Genomic DNA, 22,059 nt, shown 5'->3' on the forward strand with positions numbered 1-22,059 from the left:
CCCTCCTTGGGCCTCTCTCTGGGTTGCATGATGGTTGGCTTGGCTTGGGCAGACCCAGCCTCCATACACAACCTGGTGTGCACGTCTCAGGCCCACAGACCAATCACATCATTTCTTCAACTTTTATTTTTGCCTCTTACCCTTCACTAACCCACCCAGGGGACTGGGGAAGAGGGTGGATGGCCCAAGGGTTTCCACAGACAGAGACAAGAGACAAGTGGTAAGGAGTGGCTGCTGTTAACCCAACTCCCCAGGTTTCAGAGAGGGAAGAAGACTGCCAGGAAACTGCCCAAGCCTTGCCTTCTCCCCCTCCCCAAGAGCCTGATGTAAGGATGAGGGAGTAGAGTGGTCATCCGGGGCCTTTCCCTTCCTTCCTTCCCTTCTTTCCAGTGATATCCCAGGGCCTTCCCCAGACCAGGGAGCTTTCCATCCAGTCCCACAGTGGCCCCCTCCTCCCAGACTGCCAGATCAACAGTGGCTCTTCCAGTGGGAAGGGAGGAGTGATGATGGGTGGAGGTTGGGAAAGGTAACCTCGTCCACAAGAACTGAGGAGAGGGCCGCGTGTCCAGTCCGGTGGGGCAGTGCTGGGTTCAGCTCGGGCTCAGGGCTGGGCTGCCCTCTGGACTGTCACTCACGAGGCACTCGTTGGATTTGAAGCTTGCCAGGGACTTGCAGCTGGGAATGGAAGCCAGGGAGCCACAGAGGCCCAGCATGGAGGGTGTTGGGTCCTTCCCTGGGGAGAAAGGCAGATGAAGTGGCAGACTCAGTGCCTTTAAGGGAACAAGGGTGGGGGCCGGTGCTCATTAGGGGTGGGGGATTTAGAGGGGACTCACCAATGGGACCCCAGGGTTCCCGGTCCCGTTTGCCCTCTCCTAGCCGTTGGGAATCAGAGCTCAGGCTGGCCTCGGCAGACAGCTGCTCAGTGCTCATAAAGCTGTGTCTGTCGGGTGGCAGATAGGTGGGTAGGATTCATACCCAGGAACCTTTACCCTACCGAGGGGCAGCCAGGAGCAGCCGCCTGTTGCGGTCCCCACCCCCAGCTGTTCAACTGTCTAAATGCTCAGGCCTGTTCTTTTAGAAGGAACTCTTTCCCCAGAAGTCGGGAAAAAGCCTGGCTCTATTAACTGTTACCTCCGGTAGATCTTGGGGTCGTTCCCTGCCTCATTCCCATTGAGTGTCCCCAGTGATGGCCACTGTGGTGATGAAGTGAGCTCCTTGGAGACTTGGACCAGGGGAGCGTTTTCACAAGGGATCAGGCCTGTCCTGGGGGAGAAAGGAAGTCAGACTTGGGAGGGCAGTTAGGTTAGAAGTAATTGGACTGAGGGGATTAAGTTTACTAGATAAACCGGGAAGGTGTTGAGGCTTGAAAGAAATAGGTTTGAGGGGAAAGGACTGGATATGATACTTGAGGTTAATGTGTTGTGAAGAGATTTGGGAAGGACAGGGATGAAGAATGGTGATGGGGGGAGCTCTCAAGTCCAATCCCGTATCATTGGAAGGCCTGAGGTGCACTGGAGATACCGGTTGAGGATGCTGGGGACTGTGGGCAGAAGTCTTCAGGGATGGTCTGGAGCCGAATTGGAGGCAAAAGGGGTTAGAGGAGGAGCCGGAAAGGCTAGGCTTTCAGGAACAAGGAGGTGAGAGAAGACTCACAGTTGCTCCTGCAGCTCCAGGATGACCCCTTCCAGCTCCCGCTTCTCCAGCTGGTTCTGCACAGTTGCCTCCTCCAGCTGTAGTTGCAGCCGTTTGTTTTCTGCTTCCAGGTCCTTGAGCTGCGATTCTCTCAGTCTTACTAGCTCCTCCAGGTAGCCCTGGAGAAGAGACCCGGGAGACCTACTCAGTTTGGGCCCAAGGCGGCACCTTGGGGCCAGCCCTGTGTCCCCAGCACTTTGCCCATCCCCGTCCTGATGGGTGAGCACCTTCTGGGCATAAACAATTCGAAACTTCTGCTCCATTTTGTGCCATTTGCTGTACCAGCTGTCCTCGTCTGTCACCAGGGGCATGTAGGGGTGCTCAGGGGAGTTATCCTCACTGGTGCTGCTCTCCACACTGTGTCTCTCCTCCTCATCCGTCAAGTAATCGTAGCTGGAAGAACAGGCCCAAGTTCTGTCCCCCACATCTGCACCCCCACCCACCCTTTTCCCGGGACCCTCTGTGTTCTTGGCAACATCACCCCCTGAGGAAGGACAGGGGAGCGAGAGCTGGCTCCAGGGCACCTCGAGAGGACGGTTCCAAGCCCGAGGATGGCTGGTCAGGATCCCTGGCAGGTGGTTGGGAGGAATCTCACCTCTGGGTGAATTTCAAGTAGGGGGTGTAATCAATCACAACTGGAGTCTTCCCATCCATCACCTCTCCCTTCAGACAGAAGCTGAGACAAAGAAAGCACAGGGTGGGTGGGTGGGACTGACTACGGGAGGGGGATAAACGAGGAAGGGGGCTGCCAGGAAAGGGAATCCAGACCCACCTGAAATCGATGGCACTGAGCCCAATCAGCATCCCTGTGAGTACTGCTGACTCCTCTCGAAGCATGATGGCCCCAGCATCATAGAACCTTCTGGAGTGGGGAGCCACCATGAGGTCCCCAGCCCTTCCCAGAGTGCTTCCCGCCCTGCTGGTCCCCTCCAGGATTCTTTCACCTCAGACTCTGATAATAGCTCTTAAGGTTTGCAAAGGACTTTTCTCACCACCGATGATGCAGTGGGTAACGCTGTATTCCCATTTCCCAGCTGGAGAATCAGGCCTTGGGCATCTCCTTCCCACCCCCTTCCCCAGAACCCATTCCCCTGCTGAAGGACGCCTTTCCTGTCTGGCTGCCCCTAAGTACAGTCCTCACTGCTGAACCAGAGAATGGGTCTCCCCTTCCCACTCCCTGCAGTCCGGGAGGTCCCAGAAGGTGGGGACAGCCTGGTGCTCAGATGGATGGAGAGGGTGGTGTAACAGGTTGGGTGAGATCCCCTGGGTGCGGCTGGATGCACAGGTCAGCTTCCTCCCCTGTCCTCAGCCACTCCCCATTTTGCCTTGGAGCAGCCCCAGTCCGAGAAGCCTTAGAGAAATCAGAGCACCCCAAGACTTGTCCTCCCAGGGTGTGTCAAAGCAGCTGGGGAATCAATGCTCTTCCTGGAGAAGAGCAAGAGCTAGGGAGGACAGGAGTGCAGAGCGGAGCAGTGCATGCTGGGGGGTTGTAGTCCCCAGAGGTGGGAGGGCGAAGTTCTGACCTGGTGGTCCTAGTATCCCGAAGGGCTGTGGAGATATACTCTGACATCCGTTTCTCCATCAGTGCCACCCGGATCCAGGCTCGGCCCTACAACCCACAGCTCGTCACGCACTGCCCCCCAATGGGACATACGGGTTCCCCATCTCTGGGCGGCTCTCCATGGGGAGTGTGGGGCTGGACAGGTCTGAGGCCTGAGGGAGAGCTAGGGGAAATCCAATGTGGGGGGAGGGGCCTCGCACCCGGGCTAAGAGCTAATAACACAATCACTTCTCTGACTCTGCCACGTGGTCCCTGGTCTAATGCACCGTCCCTCAGCCACGGTCTTCTCCACACCTGGGCACGAAGGGAAGGCCGTTCCCCCTCTCCCAGCAGGCCTCCATCCCTCCCCTCCCCGTCCGAGGGGCCTGATGGACCCCTGGCTCCTCCCTGCTCACCTTGGCCCGGGCCGTACTGATGTTCTCCATGTTCTCAATGCTGCTCACACAGTTGTTGGGCACCTTGCTACAGGCCAGCCGGATGTAGTCCCAGAAGCCCCGCTGCCCGTCGGAGCTGAACCAGCTGACGGGGCCTGGGGGCAAAGGGAGCCGAGGCTGGGCAGGGGCCCTGGGGAAGGCTGACACAGAATGGGTGCCGCACACATGCATGGAATGGCCCCCACAAACTGTACCCGTATCCGTTTGGACACAGGAGTGAACGGAAACGCCGAGCGGCCTGATGCTCTGGATTGTGCGCCACAAAGCTGGGCAGGATGGATAAAATCTACTTGCCCACTGGAGCGTGCAGCCCACATTCCCCTCCATCTGCCCAGGACCTGGTGGGGCGGGGGCAGGGAGCGAAGGGGGGGATGTAGGCCGAGGAGGCAAGAAGTTATGGGGAGCCCCGAAGGCTGCTGTGTCAGGGCTAAGGGTGGCAGGAGGCTTGTAGCCAGGAACCTGGGGAAGGGGAAGTTGGGGAGGGGAGGTGCATACCTTTGAAACGGTGACTGAGGATCTGTTCTAAAATGGCTGCAAAGTTAACAAACTCCTCCGAGGAGTCGTCGATGGGTTCCGCCGTGTATTTCTCCAGCAGAGTTTTCACGGAGAACCTAGACAGACAGGGTGACAGTGTGAGGTGGGTGGAGACCAGTAATGGGGGCTGAGGGTGAGGGGAGTGACCAGGATGGCAAGGCGGGTACCCAGCTGGGAGGAGACCGGGGCAGCAGGTGGAAGCTGGCAAGAGGGGGCATTGACCAGACATGGATAGAGCCACTGCCCGAGTTCACTCCCTCCCTCTCAATGTTCCATTCCAAGGGCAGAGGGCAGGGAGCCCAGTGCTCAGCTTCCCCTCCTTTCCTCAGAGACTCCTCTCTCCCCTTCCCTCCCCCCATCCCCTTGCTTTTCTTTCTGGGAGCTGCTCCAGCCACCCACACACCAGCTGCCCTGCACCCCAGTGGTGCCAATTTGAGTGGGGGAGGGGGTGTGGCAAGAAAAGAAGGGAGGGGGCTGCGCTGAGGACCAGCGGGAGTGAGAGTTGGGGGAACGGGCTCTCGGTTCCTCTGGGAAGGGGAGGTAGAGGGGGGAGGAGGGAACATGGGCTTAGACCATCCCTCCATCCTCCGTGGGGTCAAGGTTGGGGCCGGGTGAAGGGCATGGACAGTGCAGTTGGTGCTCGGAGGGAGGGTCCCCGTGGGCTGGGCCCAGAGCATGAGTTACGGGGGTCAGGCTAGACACTCACTGGGAGCCTGTGGTGGCTTTTCCAGCGGAGCCTCCCACCATCCAATAAAGTACGCCCTTCATTATCCTAGCACTCAAGGCCCTCTACAATCCCCCAAGCTAACTTTCCTGCTTAAGCAGAATGTGGAATAGTGGATAAGGCTGGGCTTGGAGTGAGACCTGTGATTTAGGGACCCTGGCAAAAAGCTTAATCTCTCTGGGATTCTGCTGGATTTGATGATCTTCTTGATCTGAATCTGATACCATGATCTTTATCTTACCATCTTCCCCTTCACAAACCCAGCTTTCTAGCCAGCCAAATATGGCCCTCATTCTAGTCTTCCCTGTCTTGTCTCAGTGCCATCTCATACCCAGAATGCCTCGTCTCTTCCTGAGCAACTCCTCCAAGATCCAACTCATGGTTCCCCTCTTCAAGAAGCTTTTCTGATTCCTAGACACCCCCCCATTCCCATCCCACGATTATTTCTCATTGCTGTGATTTTCCATTTCCCACACTATGTATACAGGTGTCCATAACACCTCTCTTCCCCAGTCAATTCAGTTCAACCATTAAGTACTTACTGTATGCCTAGTACTGTGCTAGTTGTTGGGAATGCAAAAACAAAAATTAAGTAGTTCCTTCTTTTACTTTCTCTGTGAGAATGCAATATATGCAATGTATAATATGGGTGGGAAAGTAAAACATAAAGCAGTCACACTTCTGCCTCTTAGAACCCTTAGATTCCTTCAAAATCCAACTCAAACATCCCCCTCTCCCAGACGCTAAAGCCTACTCCCCTTCGAGTATATCTATATGTTCACATATGTACATAGGGATAAGAACTAGACGCGTGCTTTCCTTGGCAGAGTGAACTCCCTTTACTGATGTAGGAATGCCTTTTCTGAAATTTGTCTTAGTAACAGAGTACACATGTCAACCTCCTGCACACCAAAACTCCCAAGTAAGAATGGAATCAGATTAAAGTGTAATCAGGAAATGTTTAATAAAATAAATATAAAACGCAACATAGATAATGCTAATTTGTGATTTTCTGAGTCAAGGTACAGCTTGCAGAGATTCTCCATACAACTGACCTAGAGAACTGAGAGGTTAAGTGATTTGACCCCATTGATATAGTCCCGCACTGGAGGTCTTGAATCAGGGGCTTCCTGGATTTAAGGGCAAGCCTCTTTCAAGTCTTCCCCAATTCTGTCAGTTTCTTGAGGCAAGGGACTTTCATTTTTCTCTTTGCATTATCAATGCCTAGTAGAGTGACTGTCAGACAATAGGTACTTAATAGTTGCTTTGTTGAATGACAACCAAAATAAATTTTAAGGGGAAAGCGGGCAAATAGGTGGATCGGGAAAGTCTTCTTGTCCAAAATGACTCCAGCTTGGTGTTTTGAAGGAAGATGGGGGACTCTAAGTCATAGAGATAAGGAAATGCCCTCCAGACACTGTGTATAACTTGTTAAGACTTAGAATGGGTACTAAAATATTCCTTTTGTGTCCACAGCACTTGAGTTCCCACTTCGTGGAGAATTAGTTGAATTGAATTGTAACGAATTAAATTGAGTGAATCTGTAGTTCCCCAATGCCCGATTTCTGTATCATAATTATATTGTGCCTAATTTTATGGAGCCCACAAGAGTCACATCGCTGATTGCATAATAGTATCACTGCTTACACAGAGTAGGGTTAGCTGGGGAAAGGTTAAAATTTGAGGTTGAGATAAAGCACTGAATTGGGTAAAAGTTGCGTTTCAATTGATTGTTTAGGATTGAAGTTGCAATCACAACTGGCACAAATGCAAGTAAGGGTGGCACTGAGGGTGAAGCTACCTTAGGGTTTGGTTTGTTTTTATGGTTAAGATCTAGACTGAGAGCATAGTTGAGTGAACATTATCATTGGGATTGGATCAGGACTTTTAGGGAATCATGGAATGTCAGAGCTTGGAAATTCTCTAGTCTAAAGTCTGATTTTCGTAAAAGAAAATCGAGGATCTGAATAGTCACATGAGTTTCTAAGGTTGCCCAGCTAATAAGGAACAGAGTCAGGATTCAAAGCCAATTCTGATTTAGATTTAGAACTAGAAGGACCTATGAGGTCACAAAGTCCAACCTTTCATTTTGTGGATTAGAAAACCAAAGTCTAAGGACATTAATTGACTGATTTAGCATTAACTATGTTGCATTTTGTATTTATTAAACAGTTCCAGATTACATTTTAATCTGGTTCCGTGCTCACTCTGGGAGTTTTGTTGGCTTTAGGTGGTAATTGTCAAAGGTGGAATTTGAAGGAAGACATAATATGCCTTCCACTACACTGCAGTGTCCCAAGTTCTGCAAGACACTCCTCCTGGGGAAAGCAGATGGTGTTAAAACTAGGGGCTTTCTGATCGATTGATGCTTTATTAGGGATAATAGAAGGACTGGGTTTGTGGTTTCATCAGAATAAGGAGCTTCCAAGTAAGGATCATACAGTCACAAGATCACACAGTCAGGCTTTCTATCCACTATTTTTGCTTTGAAAATTGATTAAGGTTGATTGTTTTTGGAAGCCCATTTGAGGGGTGTTCCCTCTCTTGGGAGTTGATTTTACATGGTTGGAATTGGCGTTGGAGCTAGTTATACGTTTAGATCTTCCTCTAGGTTTTCATGTCCCCTTCCTTTCTGGCTATTCTCTTACTTTTTATGGGGCTGGAGTTCTTGAATGAAAAAGAAAGGAGTTCTGGCTGAAGTGAAAAGATCTTCGTTGAAACTGAATAAATGTGATTGTGTATACAATTAAAGTTAAGATCAATATGGCAGCCATAGTAATACATTTCTCCCAAGCATATAAATTCCCAGGTGAACCATCAGGCCCAAGGTTTAAACAGAATGGCTTCTACCTATAAAAGACACCATAATAGCTACTCTTTAATAATCTTAAATAAAATGGCAGCTTATGAGATAGTAGAGCACCTAAGGTTTTGGGGAAAATGAAACTCTACTAAGAGCTATTAAGAGTATAAATTAACTCCATGACAATATTGGAGTTTCAAGAATCATATTAGTTTCCAAACCCATATACTCAATGTTTACTAGTCTCCCCACCCCATTTCCCCAAGTCTTCATCCTTATTATCTCTATTAGAAATTTCAATTCTAAAAGGACCCCACCCAATCCCCACCTCTTATAATTTTTGTTCCATCCAACTCAAAAGTCATTTCTTATTTCTTATTCTATGAAAGGTACAAGGCATGATGCTAGGTGCTAAGAATACAAAAACAAAAATGGAAAAAAGTCCTCGATCTCAAGGAGATTATGTTCTTTAAGAGAAGAGGAGAGATACAACATATAAACAGATGAAAGAGGGCAACTAAATGTTGAGCCTAGGATCAGGAAGTCAAATCCAGCCTCAGACATTTGCTAGTTGTGTGACCCTGGACTTTCTTTGCCCCAGTTTCATCATCTGTAAAATGAGCTAGAGAAGGAAATGACAAGCTACTCCAATCTCTTTGCCAAGAAAACCCCAAATGAGGTCACAAAGAGTTGGCCACAGTTTAAACCAACTCAACAACAACATAAAGATACAATAATTTGGGGGAAGAGGGTTTGGGCAAAGAGTGCTAGTAACCAAAGGGATCAGGAAGTAGCACTTAAGTTGTGATTTGAAGAAAATTACAGAGGAAAAAAATGAGAAGGGAAGAATTTCCAGAAATAGAGGACAGCCCATGCAAAGGTAGAGAGGTGAGAGCTGGAATCTCATGCAAGAAGAACAGTTGGCAGGCTAGTTTTACTAGAACAGAATGTATAATATGAAATGAGACAGGAAAGAGAGGTGGGAGCCAGATTGTGCATGGTTTCAAATGTTAAGCTGAGGATTTTACATCTTATTTTAGAGGCAGTCAGGAGCCAGTGAAGATTGAGTGTAGGAATGAGGTGGTCAGATTCCTATGTTTTAGGAATATCAATTTGGCAGAAGTATAATAGAGGGGTTTAGAAGACAGGTCAATTCGGAGTCTATTACAATAGACCAAGTGAGAGGTGATGGGAGCCCACCTGCATTGGACAGAGGGTTTGATTGTGTTCAAAGGAGGAGATTGATGTGAAAAACATTGTCAAAGTAAAAATGACAAACCTTGGCAACTGATTGGATATAGGTGGGTAGGGGCCATAATGGAAAGGGGAGAATAAAACGAAAGGATAGTGGTGCCCTCAATAGAAACAGGGAAGTTTGAAGGAAGGATAGGTTTGGGGAAGAGGAATAGAAATTCAGTTATTTTCTATCTGTTGAATTTAAGGTGCCTATGGGACATCCAGGTGAAGTGAGGGAGTGGTTCAAGAGGGAGGTTAGATCTGGATACCTAGATTTCTGAGTCATTTGCAGTGATAGTAATTGAACCCATGGGAGCTGATGAGATCACTGAGAGAGTTTAGGGAGAGAAGAGAACCAAACATAACCTTGAGGGATGGCCATGTTTCGTGTTTGAAAGGTATAAGATGATCCAGCAAAGGAAACTGAGGGAAAAAAATATGATCAAACAAGTAGAACTATGAGTGAACAGCATCATGAAAACCCAAAGAGAAGGGAGCAGTGAGGAGAAGGGAGTGTTGGGCAGTCCCCAAAATTCCAGAGAGGTCAAGTATGGGATTTAATAGCCTAAGGTCATTTGGAAGTGGTAGATCAATGGCAACTTTTGGGAGAATAGTGGAATCAGAAGACAGGGAGAAGGAAAGAAGGGAGCAAGGAAAAGGTGAGGATGGAAACAGGAATGTAGGCAAATCTTAGGAGTTTGGCTCTGAAATGGAAAAGACATTGAAGGGATGACACAGTCAAGGAACGGGTTTTTGAGGAGAGGGAGAAGTGGATATGTCTGTAGGTGGGAAAGAAGGATCTAATGGATAGAGAAGATGAGAGATAGGAGGATAACTGAGGTGTTGAGCTACCTTTATAACAGGGCACCAAAAGCAGGAATACAGGTTTTGGTCTTAGCAAGGAGAAAGTCCACTTCATTCACAAAGATGAAGAGAATGGGGAATCATGAAGACAGGTTTTGAGATATAGAGAAAGGAGAAAAGAAAGCTAAATGTGGAGAGACAAATGATGGAGGAAAGGAATGATAAGAGACATAGAAAGCAGATGAAGAGACTGTGAAATATAGGGACAAAGCGGATGAGAGAAGCAGAAAGTATTTGGTTGGGGCTTGTGAGTGAATCTGCATAAATTCCAAGGCCCCTGGAGAATGTCATCAGAAACTAAAGCCCAGTAAGCCACAGGTTCTAACGAGGGAGGTTCTAGAACCAAAGCTTGTGTCCATAGTGTATGTGGTAAGTGACAGACTTGACTCTGAACATGGTGACAGCTTTTCCTTGGGGCAGCCACATCTCTTCTCAGATACTCTTTTTTCCCCCAGAATCTTCTTGCAGGCATATGAAGCATGGGGAAACAGCTAAGAAGAGATTCAAGGAGGAAAACTGGGGTAGGGTGTGAGGATGGGCTCCTCTTTAAGCCACTTCTGGCTCCCAAAGTGTGAAGTCGGTGCTGTTGGGGAGGTTTATTTTGAGCATGGAGTCAGAAGTAGTTGAGTCACTGAAATCCTGGGATTGGGCAGGGGGCATTTCTGGGACACTAGGACAGGAGGGAAGCTCTGAAGGGGGGAAGATCTCTGCACATCCCTCGCTGCACTTCCTCTAGGCCTACAAGTCTTTGGATCTCTTCCCATGTGACCAGCCCCAGTCCACTCTCCCTCCTCACCTCCCCCCATCCCCCACTTAGGCTTCTGACATGCAGAACCCCAGCACCTTCGGGAAGAAATACTTTTTCCACATTGCCGCCTTCCTCCTCCTTCCTCCCACCATGAAACAGACTGAGAGAGCCTCATGGCCTGGGAATGGGCACACTCTAACCTTCCTTCCACCCCAGCTCAGGTCGCCTCTTACTGGGCCCTTCGACATCCTGACGGACTGGAGATGTGAGTGCCCCCTGTCCCTGTCATTCAAAGTGGGTGACTGCCCGTAGAACGTGACCCAGGGAGGATGGGGGCATCGCCATGTTCTGAGGTACCAGGGAAGTGCTCCCCCCAGAGATGAGTCTGCTCCTAATGTCTAGGCCAGCAGGGAAATGTGTCCCCTCTTTCTCTGTTCTCGAAGTGAAAGGAAGTCATGGAGGAGGAGGAGGAGGAGGGGGACGTGCCCAGGGCGTGACAGGCACCGTCCGTCAGGCTGACACTCTGTATGGACCTGCTTCTCGGAGCTGCCCTCCCTTCCCCTCTCTCCCCCTCCGCTCTAGCCCCACTCCAGCTACACTTTACAGGAGCCTCAGGGCCAAATGAGGAATCTCCCTTTGTCCCCGAGCGGGGACGGCCCTGGAGGGCGGGGGCGGGCCTCTCGCCTGACTTGGGTGACCAGCTAAGCAGGCCTGGTGTGCATTTAGCACCCTGTTTTCTGTCGAACGCTTTGCGCCCCCATGGCCCTGACCCTGCGGCTCCAGCCTGTATTCGGGATAAACCCCGGAACAGAAGGGCCGGCCTGCCCCGCGCCGCTTCTCTCAGCCCTGCTCCTTTCTTTCGTCTGGTCCCTTCGAGGGCCGCTTTTCTCCCACAGGCCCAGCCGCCCCCCTCCCTCCCGCCCCCGCCTTTGCTCACCTGCAAACGGTGATCAGATTCCTCCGCTCCACGGCCACGTTGCGGGAAGACGCTTTCTTAGAGGACAGTCCTAGAGCCATGGTGGACTGGACGCAACTGGATTCCATCCAGATGTGGTGTTGCCGCCGCTGCCCGCCACCCCTTTGCTCCCCGGGCCCTCCGCCCCTATCTTTACCCCGATCCCTGGAAGCCCTGCCGGCTCAGGGTTGGGCTTTCAGCCGGCCCCAACCCTCCCTCTCCTCCCTGGCCATCCCCCCGATTCCACACTCAAAGCCCCCGGCCCCTACCCCCTCCCTCCCCAAGTGGCTGAAGCTCCGCAGCAAAACAAGGGCCGGGGAGGGAGCTCTCCGTGGTGCTGAGCCTGCCTGCGCCCTCTTCTCCCCCTCCCCACCCCCACCCTCCCAATCCTCGCTCCTCCTCCCTCCTCCCTCGATGACGTAAGGACCCCAGGTCCCGCCCTCCAACAGGCTAGGGCCCAATCCGAGGAGGGGTGCAGGGGTTGGGTGTTAGGGAAGAGGGAAGGACCGGGACCGAGCATCCAGGGGGCCCTTGAAAGCACTGGAAAGCTATGTTGCCAATCCACGGGGGCCGGGGCAAGGGGGGAGGGGGTGCAGACGAAGGGAGGAGCCTAATGACCACAGCCCGAACCCTAACCCTGGGGCGATCTCTGCTCTCCAGTCCCCGAGTTGTCATTTATAGTGTCTCTATACCACCTGGCGGTGGGCATCTCTCCGTCTCTGACCCGTGACCAAGACCTGACACCCTGTCGCATCTGTCTGTCTGACTCCCTATCTGTGTGTCCTAACGGAGTGCAGAGCCCCGGCCTGCTTGTCGGTCTCTGGTGAAGGAAGGCCTGCATCCAAGGCCCTGCAGGCGGCAGGGGGGAAGCCAGAGAAACATGGGGCTGGGAAGTCGTGGTCGTTCTGGAGCTAGTTCCGTGCTGAGACAGCTGCAGAGGGTCCCAGGCTAGACAGCAGCTCCTCTGACTCCCCCACCCACACCCCCAGTATCCTCCATGGAAGGCAGGGCCAACAGGCCCGTTGGGCACCGCCATTAACCCTTCCCGTGTCAGAGTGCCTCCCCGTACCATCTGCCGGCTCTGAATGAGGCCATTGACCGGGCACACAGCCACTGGGGCCCTTCCTGTCACATGGGGCCTACCAGCGGATCATAGTCTCCCTCACCTGGGGTGAAGTGAGAGAATGAAAGCACAACCCTGATTTCCTCCCTGCCTCCCCACTCCTTCCATGCCCCTAACCTTCTTTCTAAACTCTTCCACACAGCCCTTGTTTCCATGACTTTCTGCCTTCTCAGCTGGCTCAGACTCTGCATTTTCCTCCTGCGTTGTTCTTTTCTTCCCTAGCTCACAGATTGCCTGGCATTCCCAGATTGAGGGAGAAGTGAAAGGTTTCTCTGTTCCATCTCAGTTTCCTACTCCAGTTTGTGCACTGCCCCTAACCTTGTCTCTTTTAATTCTAAATCACAAGATTTTGTGACTATGGCCGGAAAAAATTTTAAATTCTAAATTTTACTCTCTATCAACAACAGGCTCCAAATCCAAGGTCCTGTTTGGCCTCCAAACTGTAGCATTCACTTTTCCAAACCTTTCTTAATTCCTAATTCACTCTAGGGACTACCTCTGCTTTTAGACTTACAACTGGAGTCTATCATATATATTGCTGAAGCAACTGGGGGCCACATAGCTGGGACATGTTAAGTGTCTGAGGTCACACTTGAACTTGGGTCCTCCTGACTTCAGGGCTGGTGCTCTACCCACTGAGTCACCTAGCTGCCCCCTATCATCATATTCTTAAAGATTAAATGCACTCATTTCTTCTGACCTCCCATTCTAGTTCCAATAGTACCTGACATATCTAACCTAATTCTCTCTTGCCAAAATATAAATCCATTTCATCTTTTTTGGCAACAGCAAATACTGGAAAGAATGAGTTTTCAGTCTGCTTTCCTACTTCTCTACACTTATACAAAATCTTGGCGTCCCAAGTTGGTAAAGTTGTGAGAGAGAAGGGCAAGAAGGAAGCAGGTTGAACTCAGACCTACTGGTGGGCTAGATTTAGTATCAAAATAAAACATTTGTTGTTCGTTCATTAACAAAAGAAATTTTAATTTGTGATTCTATGAGAAGGGCTTTCAACAAGGAAAGATACCTCAGGTTGATTCAACTGAGAGAAGTTCCCTTGTCTGAGTTCCTTTCTATGATCCATCAGCCAGGCATCCAAGAGGATAACAGGAGCTTCCTCTGGCTATTTTGTACCATGTCCTGCTCCTTCAGACAACAAGGACATGGTATCAACAGGTTGAGCTTTTAGTTCCCACAAGTCTCAAGGATGATCACTACTGTTAAGGGGGAAAAAAAACTAGGCTCATCTATTGCTTGATAGCAGAGTCCTTCAGGTCTTCTGGTCCAAATGATATTAGGAGTGTTATTGGTCAACACAAATCCCTGATATTTAGGAATTTAAAATATAGTCAAGAAAGCAAAAAGAGGAAAAGAAAAACTAAGACATATACATCATATATACATCACAAAACTCAAAACAACTGGAGCAACTAGATGATTGAATGATAGAGTACTGACCCTCAAATGAGGAAGATCTGAATTCAAATGCATCTTCAGACACTAAAACTCGTAAAACTTACTAGTTGTATTACTCTGGGCAAATAACTTTACCCTGACTCCCTCACAAAATTAAAACAAAACAAAACAAAACCCCAAACAATCAATATACCCACAACCTGAAGAAAGAGACTGGGAAAGTCTTAGGAAGGGTCAACTTTTAAGGATAAATATCCCCTGGGGTAGGGGATACCAAATCTTTGCAGTTCACAGTGAGTCTCAATGCAAAAATAAAAGCGACCTCTAGCAAGAGCAGCATTAGGGATATTGGAGCTACAGTAAAGATAACTCTTGCTTCTTGGTCACTGATGCTTATCAAGAAGTAGGGAGAATTGCCCTGTACTGCTACCCATTTAGTTTCTCTGACTCACCAGCCAGGGTTTTCCCCTTTCTGGGAACCTCACAGGATTGGGGAGGGAGTAAGTATGCAGAGGAAGAGAATATAAAAATCTGTTAATGAGAGGCTTCTGAGAGCTCCCTCCCTTCACTTGTGGGGACTGTTTAGATGTTTTCATTACCCCTTGTGATCAGAAAACAAGCCTCTTCCCCACACAATGTCCCCTTTTGTTTCTTCCAGCCTTCCCCAGCAAGGAATTGTACAGTTATACGTTCATATTGTATTGGAAACAACATAGAAGGGCCCATCAGTTGTATATCACAAGAAGCAATGGGCTACACTGGGCCTGTCTTTTGTCACTACACTCTCTCTTCTGCCCTTGGGCTGTCACTGGGAACTGTTACCTTCAGCTTCCTGTCACTGATTTCCAAATCCCTACTCACTCTCTCCCAACTTCTCACCCTCTTCTCCCTTACTATTACCTCTGGGGCTTACATATCTCTGACTGTCATTTTTTAGTGTTTCTGAAGACCAGAGCAGTATGGTGCTATAAAAAATGACAAGCAAGATGTTTCATAAAAAAACCTACAAAGATTTGCATGAATTGATTCAGTGTGAGGCAAGTAGATCTAGGATGACAGTGTACATACTAAGAGCAATATTGTATGATGAAAAACTGTGAATAATTTGCTCTTCTCAGCATGATTCAAGTCAGTCTCCTAGAACTCAAAATGAAAAATGCTTCCATCTGAATGCAGACCGTAATACACTATTTTTTGTCCTTTCTTTTCTTTTTTCTTTCTTTGTTTTTTTGCTTTTGGTTCAAGTTTTTCCCCCCACAAAAAGACTAATATAGGAATATATTTTACATGTTTGAACATGAATACCTTATATCAGATTACTTATGTTTCAGGGAGAGGAGGGGAAAGAGGGATAGACTTTGGAACCTAAAACTTTAAAAAATGTTATTTTATAAAAAGACTTTGCCCTCCTGTGCTTGGCAGAAATACTATAGATATAGCCAAGATTCTGCCCACCTACACTGGATCCAGGTAAGCCAGAATGCCATTACTTCTAGCTGTTCTACTGGATGAAGTCAGAAACTACCACAATGGAGGGATCAGGTAACTCCAAAATATTTTGAACATTAAGAGAGAGGAGAGAGAGAGAGAGAGAGAGAGAGAGAGAGAGAGAGAGAGAGAGAGAGAGAGAGAGAGAGAGAGAGAGAGAGAAAGAGAGAGATATGAGAGTAGAAATATTTTAGACTGATATAGGACCCTTGCCTGTCCTTTGCATATCCCCAAATTCCAAATGATCTCTGGGCTCCTCAGAAAATTTATTTTCCTTCCATGTGCTTCCTCCAATGGCTAGCACTAAAAAAAAAAAAAAAACCCAGAATCAGAAAATTCTGATGGATCTTTCAAATGCTAAAATAAAAAATAAAACCTGAAGAGTTCCTTCAGCAGTTTTTAGACAGCACTTGCAGACACACACTCACTCACTTACTTATATTCAAACACATTCTTCAATTCAGTAACACTAGTCTTGCTGCTCTTTGAATAAGATACATCTCCTGGCTCAGGGCCTGAAATGCTTTCCCTCATCATCTCCACCTCCTGAATTCCCTGGTTTCCTTCAAGATCTCCCTAAGAGCTCACCTTTATAGGAAGCCTTTCCTGATTCCTGCTAATTCTGGGGCCTTCCCTCTGTTAATTATTCCAAATTTATCATGCATAAAGCTTATTTGGATCTAGATTTTGCATGTTGACAACTCCACTAGACCTCGGGATCCGGGATCATCTTTTTCCTTTCTTTGCATCTCCAGTATTATCATAGTGCCTGGCACATAGTATGTGTACACTTAATAAATACTTGTTAACTGACTGATTGTTTTGCATGCTCTCACAGTTGGAGTCTTCACGCTACCCCTCAACAGGCTGGCTATTTACAAATATAGGACTGAGGATTGTTGGTTCAGCTGCTCTGTCATTTCCAAAAAATAATAATAACAATAATTCAAAACCAAAGTCCTTTCTTCATTCATATACAAATACAAATCAGCAGGTAAATGATAGAACGAATAGTGCTTCCTCTGAGATCAGGAAGACCAAAGTTCAAATTCAGGCTCAGACACTTACCAGCTGTGTGACCCTGGCAAATCATGAACCCTTTTTGCCTCAGTTTCTTTGTTTGGAAAAGGAAATGGCAAACCAGTACAGTATCTTTGCCAAGAAAACCACCAAAGAGTCCAATAAGACTGAATTAACTGAATGACAAACAAAAGTTGGAAGAGGATCCTTTTCAGTGAAACTCCCAAGAGGCAATTGGGTGACAATTGACCTTTAGTGGTATCAAAACAGAGGTCCCGGCAAGGGCACCGTGCTGAGTGCAGGGGATAAAATAAAGGCAAAAAATAGTTTCTGTCAATGTTATTGTTCTGTAAGAAATGATCAGCAAGATGACTTCAGAGAGGCCTGTAGAGACTTATATGAACTGATGCTAAGTGAAGTGAGCAGATCCAGGAGATCGTTATACATGGCAACAAGATTATACAAAGATCAGTACTGATGGACATGGGTCTTTTCAACATCCAAATGATTGAGGCCAATTCCAATGACCTTGTGATGAAGAGAGCCATCTACACCCAGAGAGAGAACTGTGGGAACTGAGTGAGGACCACCATAGCATTCTCACTCTTTTTGTTGTTTGCTGCATTTTGTTTTCTTACTCTTTTTCTTTCCTTTTTGATATGATTTTTCTTATACAGCAAGATAATTGTATAAATATAGTTATATATATATTGGATTTAACATATATTTAAACATGTATAACATATATTGGATTGCTTGCCATCTAGGTCAAGAGGTGGAGGGAAGGCAGGAAAAATTTGGAACAAGGTTATGCAAGAGTTAATGTTAAAAATTATCCATCCATGTGTTTTGAAAATAAAAAGCTTTAATTTTAAAAAACCAAAAGGATAAAAAAAAGAATTGCACATGTTTAATATATATTGGGTTATTTGCAGTTTAGGGGAGAAGGTGGGGGAAGGAAGGGAAACATTTTTTTGGAACACGATTTTGCAAGGGTGAATGTTGAAAATTATTTATGTATATGTTTTGAAAATAAAAAGCTTTAATAAAAAATAAAAAATTAAAAAAGGAATACTTGAAAGTTCTCAAAATAAAATATTTCCTGTCCTCAAAAACTTTATAATCTAATAAAAAGAAGCTTGAAAAGCAGGGAGAAGGAACATTGGTGGGAGACATGATGAGTGCAGAAGAGTGTAACCTGGTGGGAAATGGAGAGATGCCCTAATGCTCTACTTCAGTAAATGTCAAGGGAGGCTCTCTCCACCTTCCAATCCAAGGGAAGGAGGAGCTGCAGGGCTAAAGCATCCTCATGAAATATGAGCTCCAGAGCTAAAGTGATGAAGGATGAAGATGTAAAGGATTCTAGAAAGATGCAAAATAGAACTGAGTTGTGAAGAAATTTCTAGATAAGATCTAAATCTAGAATAACACAGTTGATGGACCTAAAAAACAATTTAGTGCAGGTGTGGTTCTTAAGGACCCAGAACATACCCAAATTGGTCTCTCCTTGTGGAATGGCCACACACAGCTTATCATTAATTTCCCAGGAATTGGAAATGATAAGCAACTGCTATCTCCAAAGGCACTACCCAAAATATGAAAGTTAATCCAGGCTTGCCTTCCTCTCCATGGCCCATCCTCACTTCATTTTTTTTTTTCTGGTTAATATCAGTTTCATCAGTTTTATTTTTATATCACATACACATACATATTACATATTTCTTACACTTTATTCCCACTTAGAGGTCTTTATAACAAAGTAAGAAGTGAAAACCAGTGACAGTGACTCATCAGAAAGTACATACAATATCTCTCATCTATAGCACCCCAACCTCTATTTTAAATCTATTTTCTTTTCATCCCATAGAAAAAGGGAAAAAAAAAGAAAGGCATTTATTGGGACAAATATGTATTTGTCTTTCAGTTGTATACATTGTGCCTGACTTTTCATAACCCCATTAGGGATTTTCTTGGCAAAGATGCTATAGTTGTTCGCTATTTCTTTCTCTATCTCTTTTTTACAGATGAAGAAACTGAGGCAAACAGGATTAAGTGACATATCCAAAGTCACACAGCCTGTATCTGAGGACAGATTTGCACTTAGGAAAACAAGTCTTCCTGACTCCAACTCCATTTCATTTATCTGCTCCTTAATAAATATGCATGGTCAAGCAAAAGAAATACCCCCAATAATTTAATACAAAAATATGTCTCTTTTTCACACTCTAAGTCCTTCACTTCTCTGTAGTGGGTAGCATGTTTCATCATTGGCGAATCTAATCATAGATGGTCATTGTGTTGATCATAATTCTTACAAAGATATTTATTTTTATGCTATAGTTGTCAATCATGATATAAATTATCATATTTTGTCCATATTTTTCCTAATTTTTCTTTTGTTCTTTTATTTCTTCATGCCAATTCATCATCTTCCAATATTGCAGAACTATTCTAATTGTTCTGGATTGGGCTTGACTCAGACCAGTCCTCTGGTAGTTATAAGGATCCCTGGAGGATCAGGGGTTCTCAAATTATGGCCCGCGGGCCAGATGCGGCCGATTGAGGACATTTAAGGGGCCAATGGGTTATGGCAAATGGGCTGAGGGGCGGAGACAGAGTGTGAGCTTTTGTTTTTACTATAGTCCGGCCCTCCAACAGTCTGAGGGACAGTGAACTGGCCCCCTATTTAAAAAGTTTGAGGACCACTGCTAGGTCTTTTAACAGTTAACAAAAGGAGAGCTGGGGGAAGCTAGGTGGTGCAGTGGACTGAGTACCGGCCCTCAATACTTACTAGCTGAATGACCTAGGGCAAGTCACTTAATCCCAACAGATTCTCAAAAAACAAACAAACAAACAAAGATAAGGAGATCTACTTAGCCCAGGCTAGAGAAGAATTGTCAACAAACATAGGCATTAAGAACATTTTGAATTGATTCAGTTGAGGAAAGGATCCTAGAAGCAGCCTCTGGCTGGAAAGTGGCTGTTTAGTGGGGTCAACAGCCTGAGACTCTTGGGTCAAATCAGACTCAATGTTATTGTTTCAAAGATGGTCTCGATACTTCTAATGAAAATTAACCTAATTTACACGGAAAAGAGTTGATTACTATATAAGAAGTGAATCTGGTTGGATTTCTAGACAAGATAGCTATCTCACAGAAGGCTGACTGCGGAGCTCCCACACTAGAAATTTGCACCAGACTAAATAATGATCGAGAAATTCAATGAGAAATGTGTTTTTTCTACTTCAGAAATGCATAAAAAGTCCTCTAGAAACTCAGAGGTGATAGGCAAGGAGTCCTTTAGCAAAGCAGAAGCTGGTACAAACAAAAAACCCTAGTAGTTTCCCAGCACAACCAAAAATGGACAAGAGACACATATAGCTTATGGGACTCTCTATCTGAAAGCAGCAAGAGCAAAAGGCTCCCCTGAGAAATCCCCAGGGTAGTTGGAAACCTACAGTGAGGAGCAGCAACACCCAGTGCACTATGGTAAGGAAGTTCAATAGCCTAAGGTCTCCAAGGTATTTAGAACTCTATTCTGAGTTGTCATAGAAAGCCATAGAAGATCCAATCTTCTGAACTTTAAAGATCTGTTGCACCCAATTCCGGGGGATGGAGATCAGTACAAAAACCAGTGAGAGAAAAAGGAGAAGAAGGAAAAGAGAAGAAGGAGGAAGAGGAGGAGGAGGAGGAGGAGGAGGAGGAGGAGGAGGAGGAGGAGGAGGAGGAGGAGGAGGAGGAGGAGGAGGAGGAGGAGGAGGAGGAGGAGGAGGAGGAGGAGGAGGAGGAGGAGGAGAATTACAATGACAAGAAGAAAGAGAAGGAAAAAGAGGAGGAGAAGGAGGACTAGAAGGAAAAGAAGAATTAGGAGGAAGAGAAGAATCAGAAGAACTAGAAAAATTACAAGAATAAGAAGACAGAAGTATAACAGACAGCTACGAAAAGTCTAACACCTGGCATAACGCCTTAGTTTGGGAACTAAAGCAGAAGAGATAAGAAAGGTGAAGAAAATACCAGTCAATACTGAAATTGTTGTAGCTCTAAAGCTCATCAATTGATGAGTTGCCCCAACTCATCAATCAATCATTAATAATGATTAATTGCTCAAAGTGTGACAAGCATTGTGCTAAATGCTAGTGTTTCAGAAAATGGCAAAAAACAGTCCCTGCCTTCAGGGATCTCACACTCACAATCTAATAGGAGAGACAACATGTAAATATATACAAATAAGCCATGTAATAAAATAAGGAAAGGCACTAGAATTAAGAGGAGTTGAGAAAGATTTTCTATAAAAGATGACATTTTAATCGGTACTTAAAGGAAGCCAGGAAAGTCATAAGCAGAGTTGAGAAGGGAGAAGTATGGAAAACAGTCAGAGAAAATACCTGGAGCTGAGAGATGGGAATGTGCTCTTCATGGAACAGCCAGGCAGCCAATATCTCTGGATCAAAGAGAATATGGCTATGAGGAAGGTATGAGAAGACAGGAAAGGTACAAGGGAGCTAAATTATGAAAAGCTTTGAATGTTAAGCAGAGGAGTTTGTACTTGAGTTATTATTTGTATTTGAGGTGATTGGGAACTACTGGAATTTATCAAGTAGGGGATATGTGATACAGACCAGCACTTTAGAAAATCACATTGGTGGCTGGAATGGAGGATGGATTGGAGTGGGGAGAGACATGAGGCAGAAAGACCCAATAGCAGACTATTGCAATAGTCCATGAATGAGATGCTGAGGGTCCATACCACAGTGGTGACAGTGTCGGAGGAGAGAAGAGGAAATATCTGACAGATATTGCAGAGCTGAAATCGATAGGACTAGGCAAGATTGGATATGGGGGTAAGAGATAGTGAGAATCAAGCAAGGTTAACTCCTAGCTTGTAAGTTTGGGGGACTGTGAGGATGATGTTGCTCAGTATAATAATGAAATCCAGTCTAGAAGGAAAGACTAACTCCATAACAACTGCAAGGAGAAAATGAGAAGGGAAAAGCAAGGGATATTACATAATTACCACATGAATGTCTAGAAGAAATTAAACAAAAGATTAAAAAAGAAATAAAAAATGCTGACAATTATTTTGAAAGAGAATAAATATCTTAGAGGGAAAAGTGGTACCTTATCTAAGGAACAGACTCCCTAAAAGCTAGAACAGACCAAACATAAATCAATGAGACCACGAGACAGCTAGAAACATTAAAGAATTTAAAAATCTAAAAAAAAGAAAGAAATATATATATGTGATATAAGTGACTTAGAAAATGTGGCAAGGAAAGATAGTTTAATTTTTTAAAATTTACTATTATATTTTAAGTTCCAAACTATCTCTTCTACTCTTCTCTACTCCTCAATACACACACACACACACACACACACACACACACAAACACACACACACACAGATACCCACAAATGTTATATCTGTGTGTTTGTATGTGTGTGTGTGTGTGTGTGTGTGCATA

The 22,059-nt window shown here is 46.1% G+C and overlaps 1 protein-coding gene across 2 annotated transcripts; it reads right to left on the reverse strand.

Annotated features, from left to right (window-relative positions):
* Positions 1 to 111: 111 nt before the first annotated feature.
* Positions 112 to 11,962, reverse strand: RUNDC3A (RUN domain containing 3A). Of its 2 annotated transcripts, XM_074261116.1 has the most exons (11): positions 11,534 to 11,962; positions 4,183 to 4,298; positions 3,649 to 3,782; positions 3,216 to 3,301; positions 2,465 to 2,554; positions 2,288 to 2,368; positions 1,920 to 2,085; positions 1,654 to 1,811; positions 1,132 to 1,263; positions 834 to 940; positions 112 to 733 (listed from the first exon to the last, which is right to left on the reverse strand). In XM_074261116.1, exons 1-11 carry the CDS (start codon positions 11,638 to 11,640, stop codon positions 591 to 593), a joined length of 1,320 nt encoding a protein of 439 aa, XP_074117217.1. In that variant the 5' UTR covers positions 11,641 to 11,962; the 3' UTR covers positions 112 to 590. The 2 variants fall into 2 exon arrangements, with proteins under 2 accessions (XP_074117217.1, XP_074117218.1); XM_074261117.1 differs by lacking the exon at positions 834 to 940 and having other exon boundaries at positions 485 to 733; positions 11,534 to 11,927.
* Between the last annotated feature and the right edge of the window lie 10,097 nt (positions 11,963 to 22,059).

This window comes from Sminthopsis crassicaudata, chromosome 4 (genome assembly GCF_048593235.1).
Source record: "Sminthopsis crassicaudata isolate SCR6 chromosome 4, ASM4859323v1, whole genome shotgun sequence".
Taxonomy (NCBI): Eukaryota; Metazoa; Chordata; class Mammalia; order Dasyuromorphia; family Dasyuridae; genus Sminthopsis; species Sminthopsis crassicaudata.

Excerpts from the sequence above, each read along its gene's own strand:
- RUNDC3A (XM_074261116.1), bottom strand. The coding sequence starts at position 11,640 with ATGGAATCCAGTTGCGTCCAGTCCACCATGGCTCTAGGACTGTCCTCT. Across the intron at positions 2,555-3,215 it reads CGGGATACTAGGACCACCAG|AAGGTTCTATGATGCTGGGG; the intron begins GTCAGAACTTCG and ends TCCCCACTCCAG. Across the intron at positions 1,264-1,653 it reads CTGGAGCTGCAGGAGCAACT|GACAGGCCTGATCCCTTGTG; the intron begins GTGAGTCTTCTC and ends TTTCTCCCCCAG.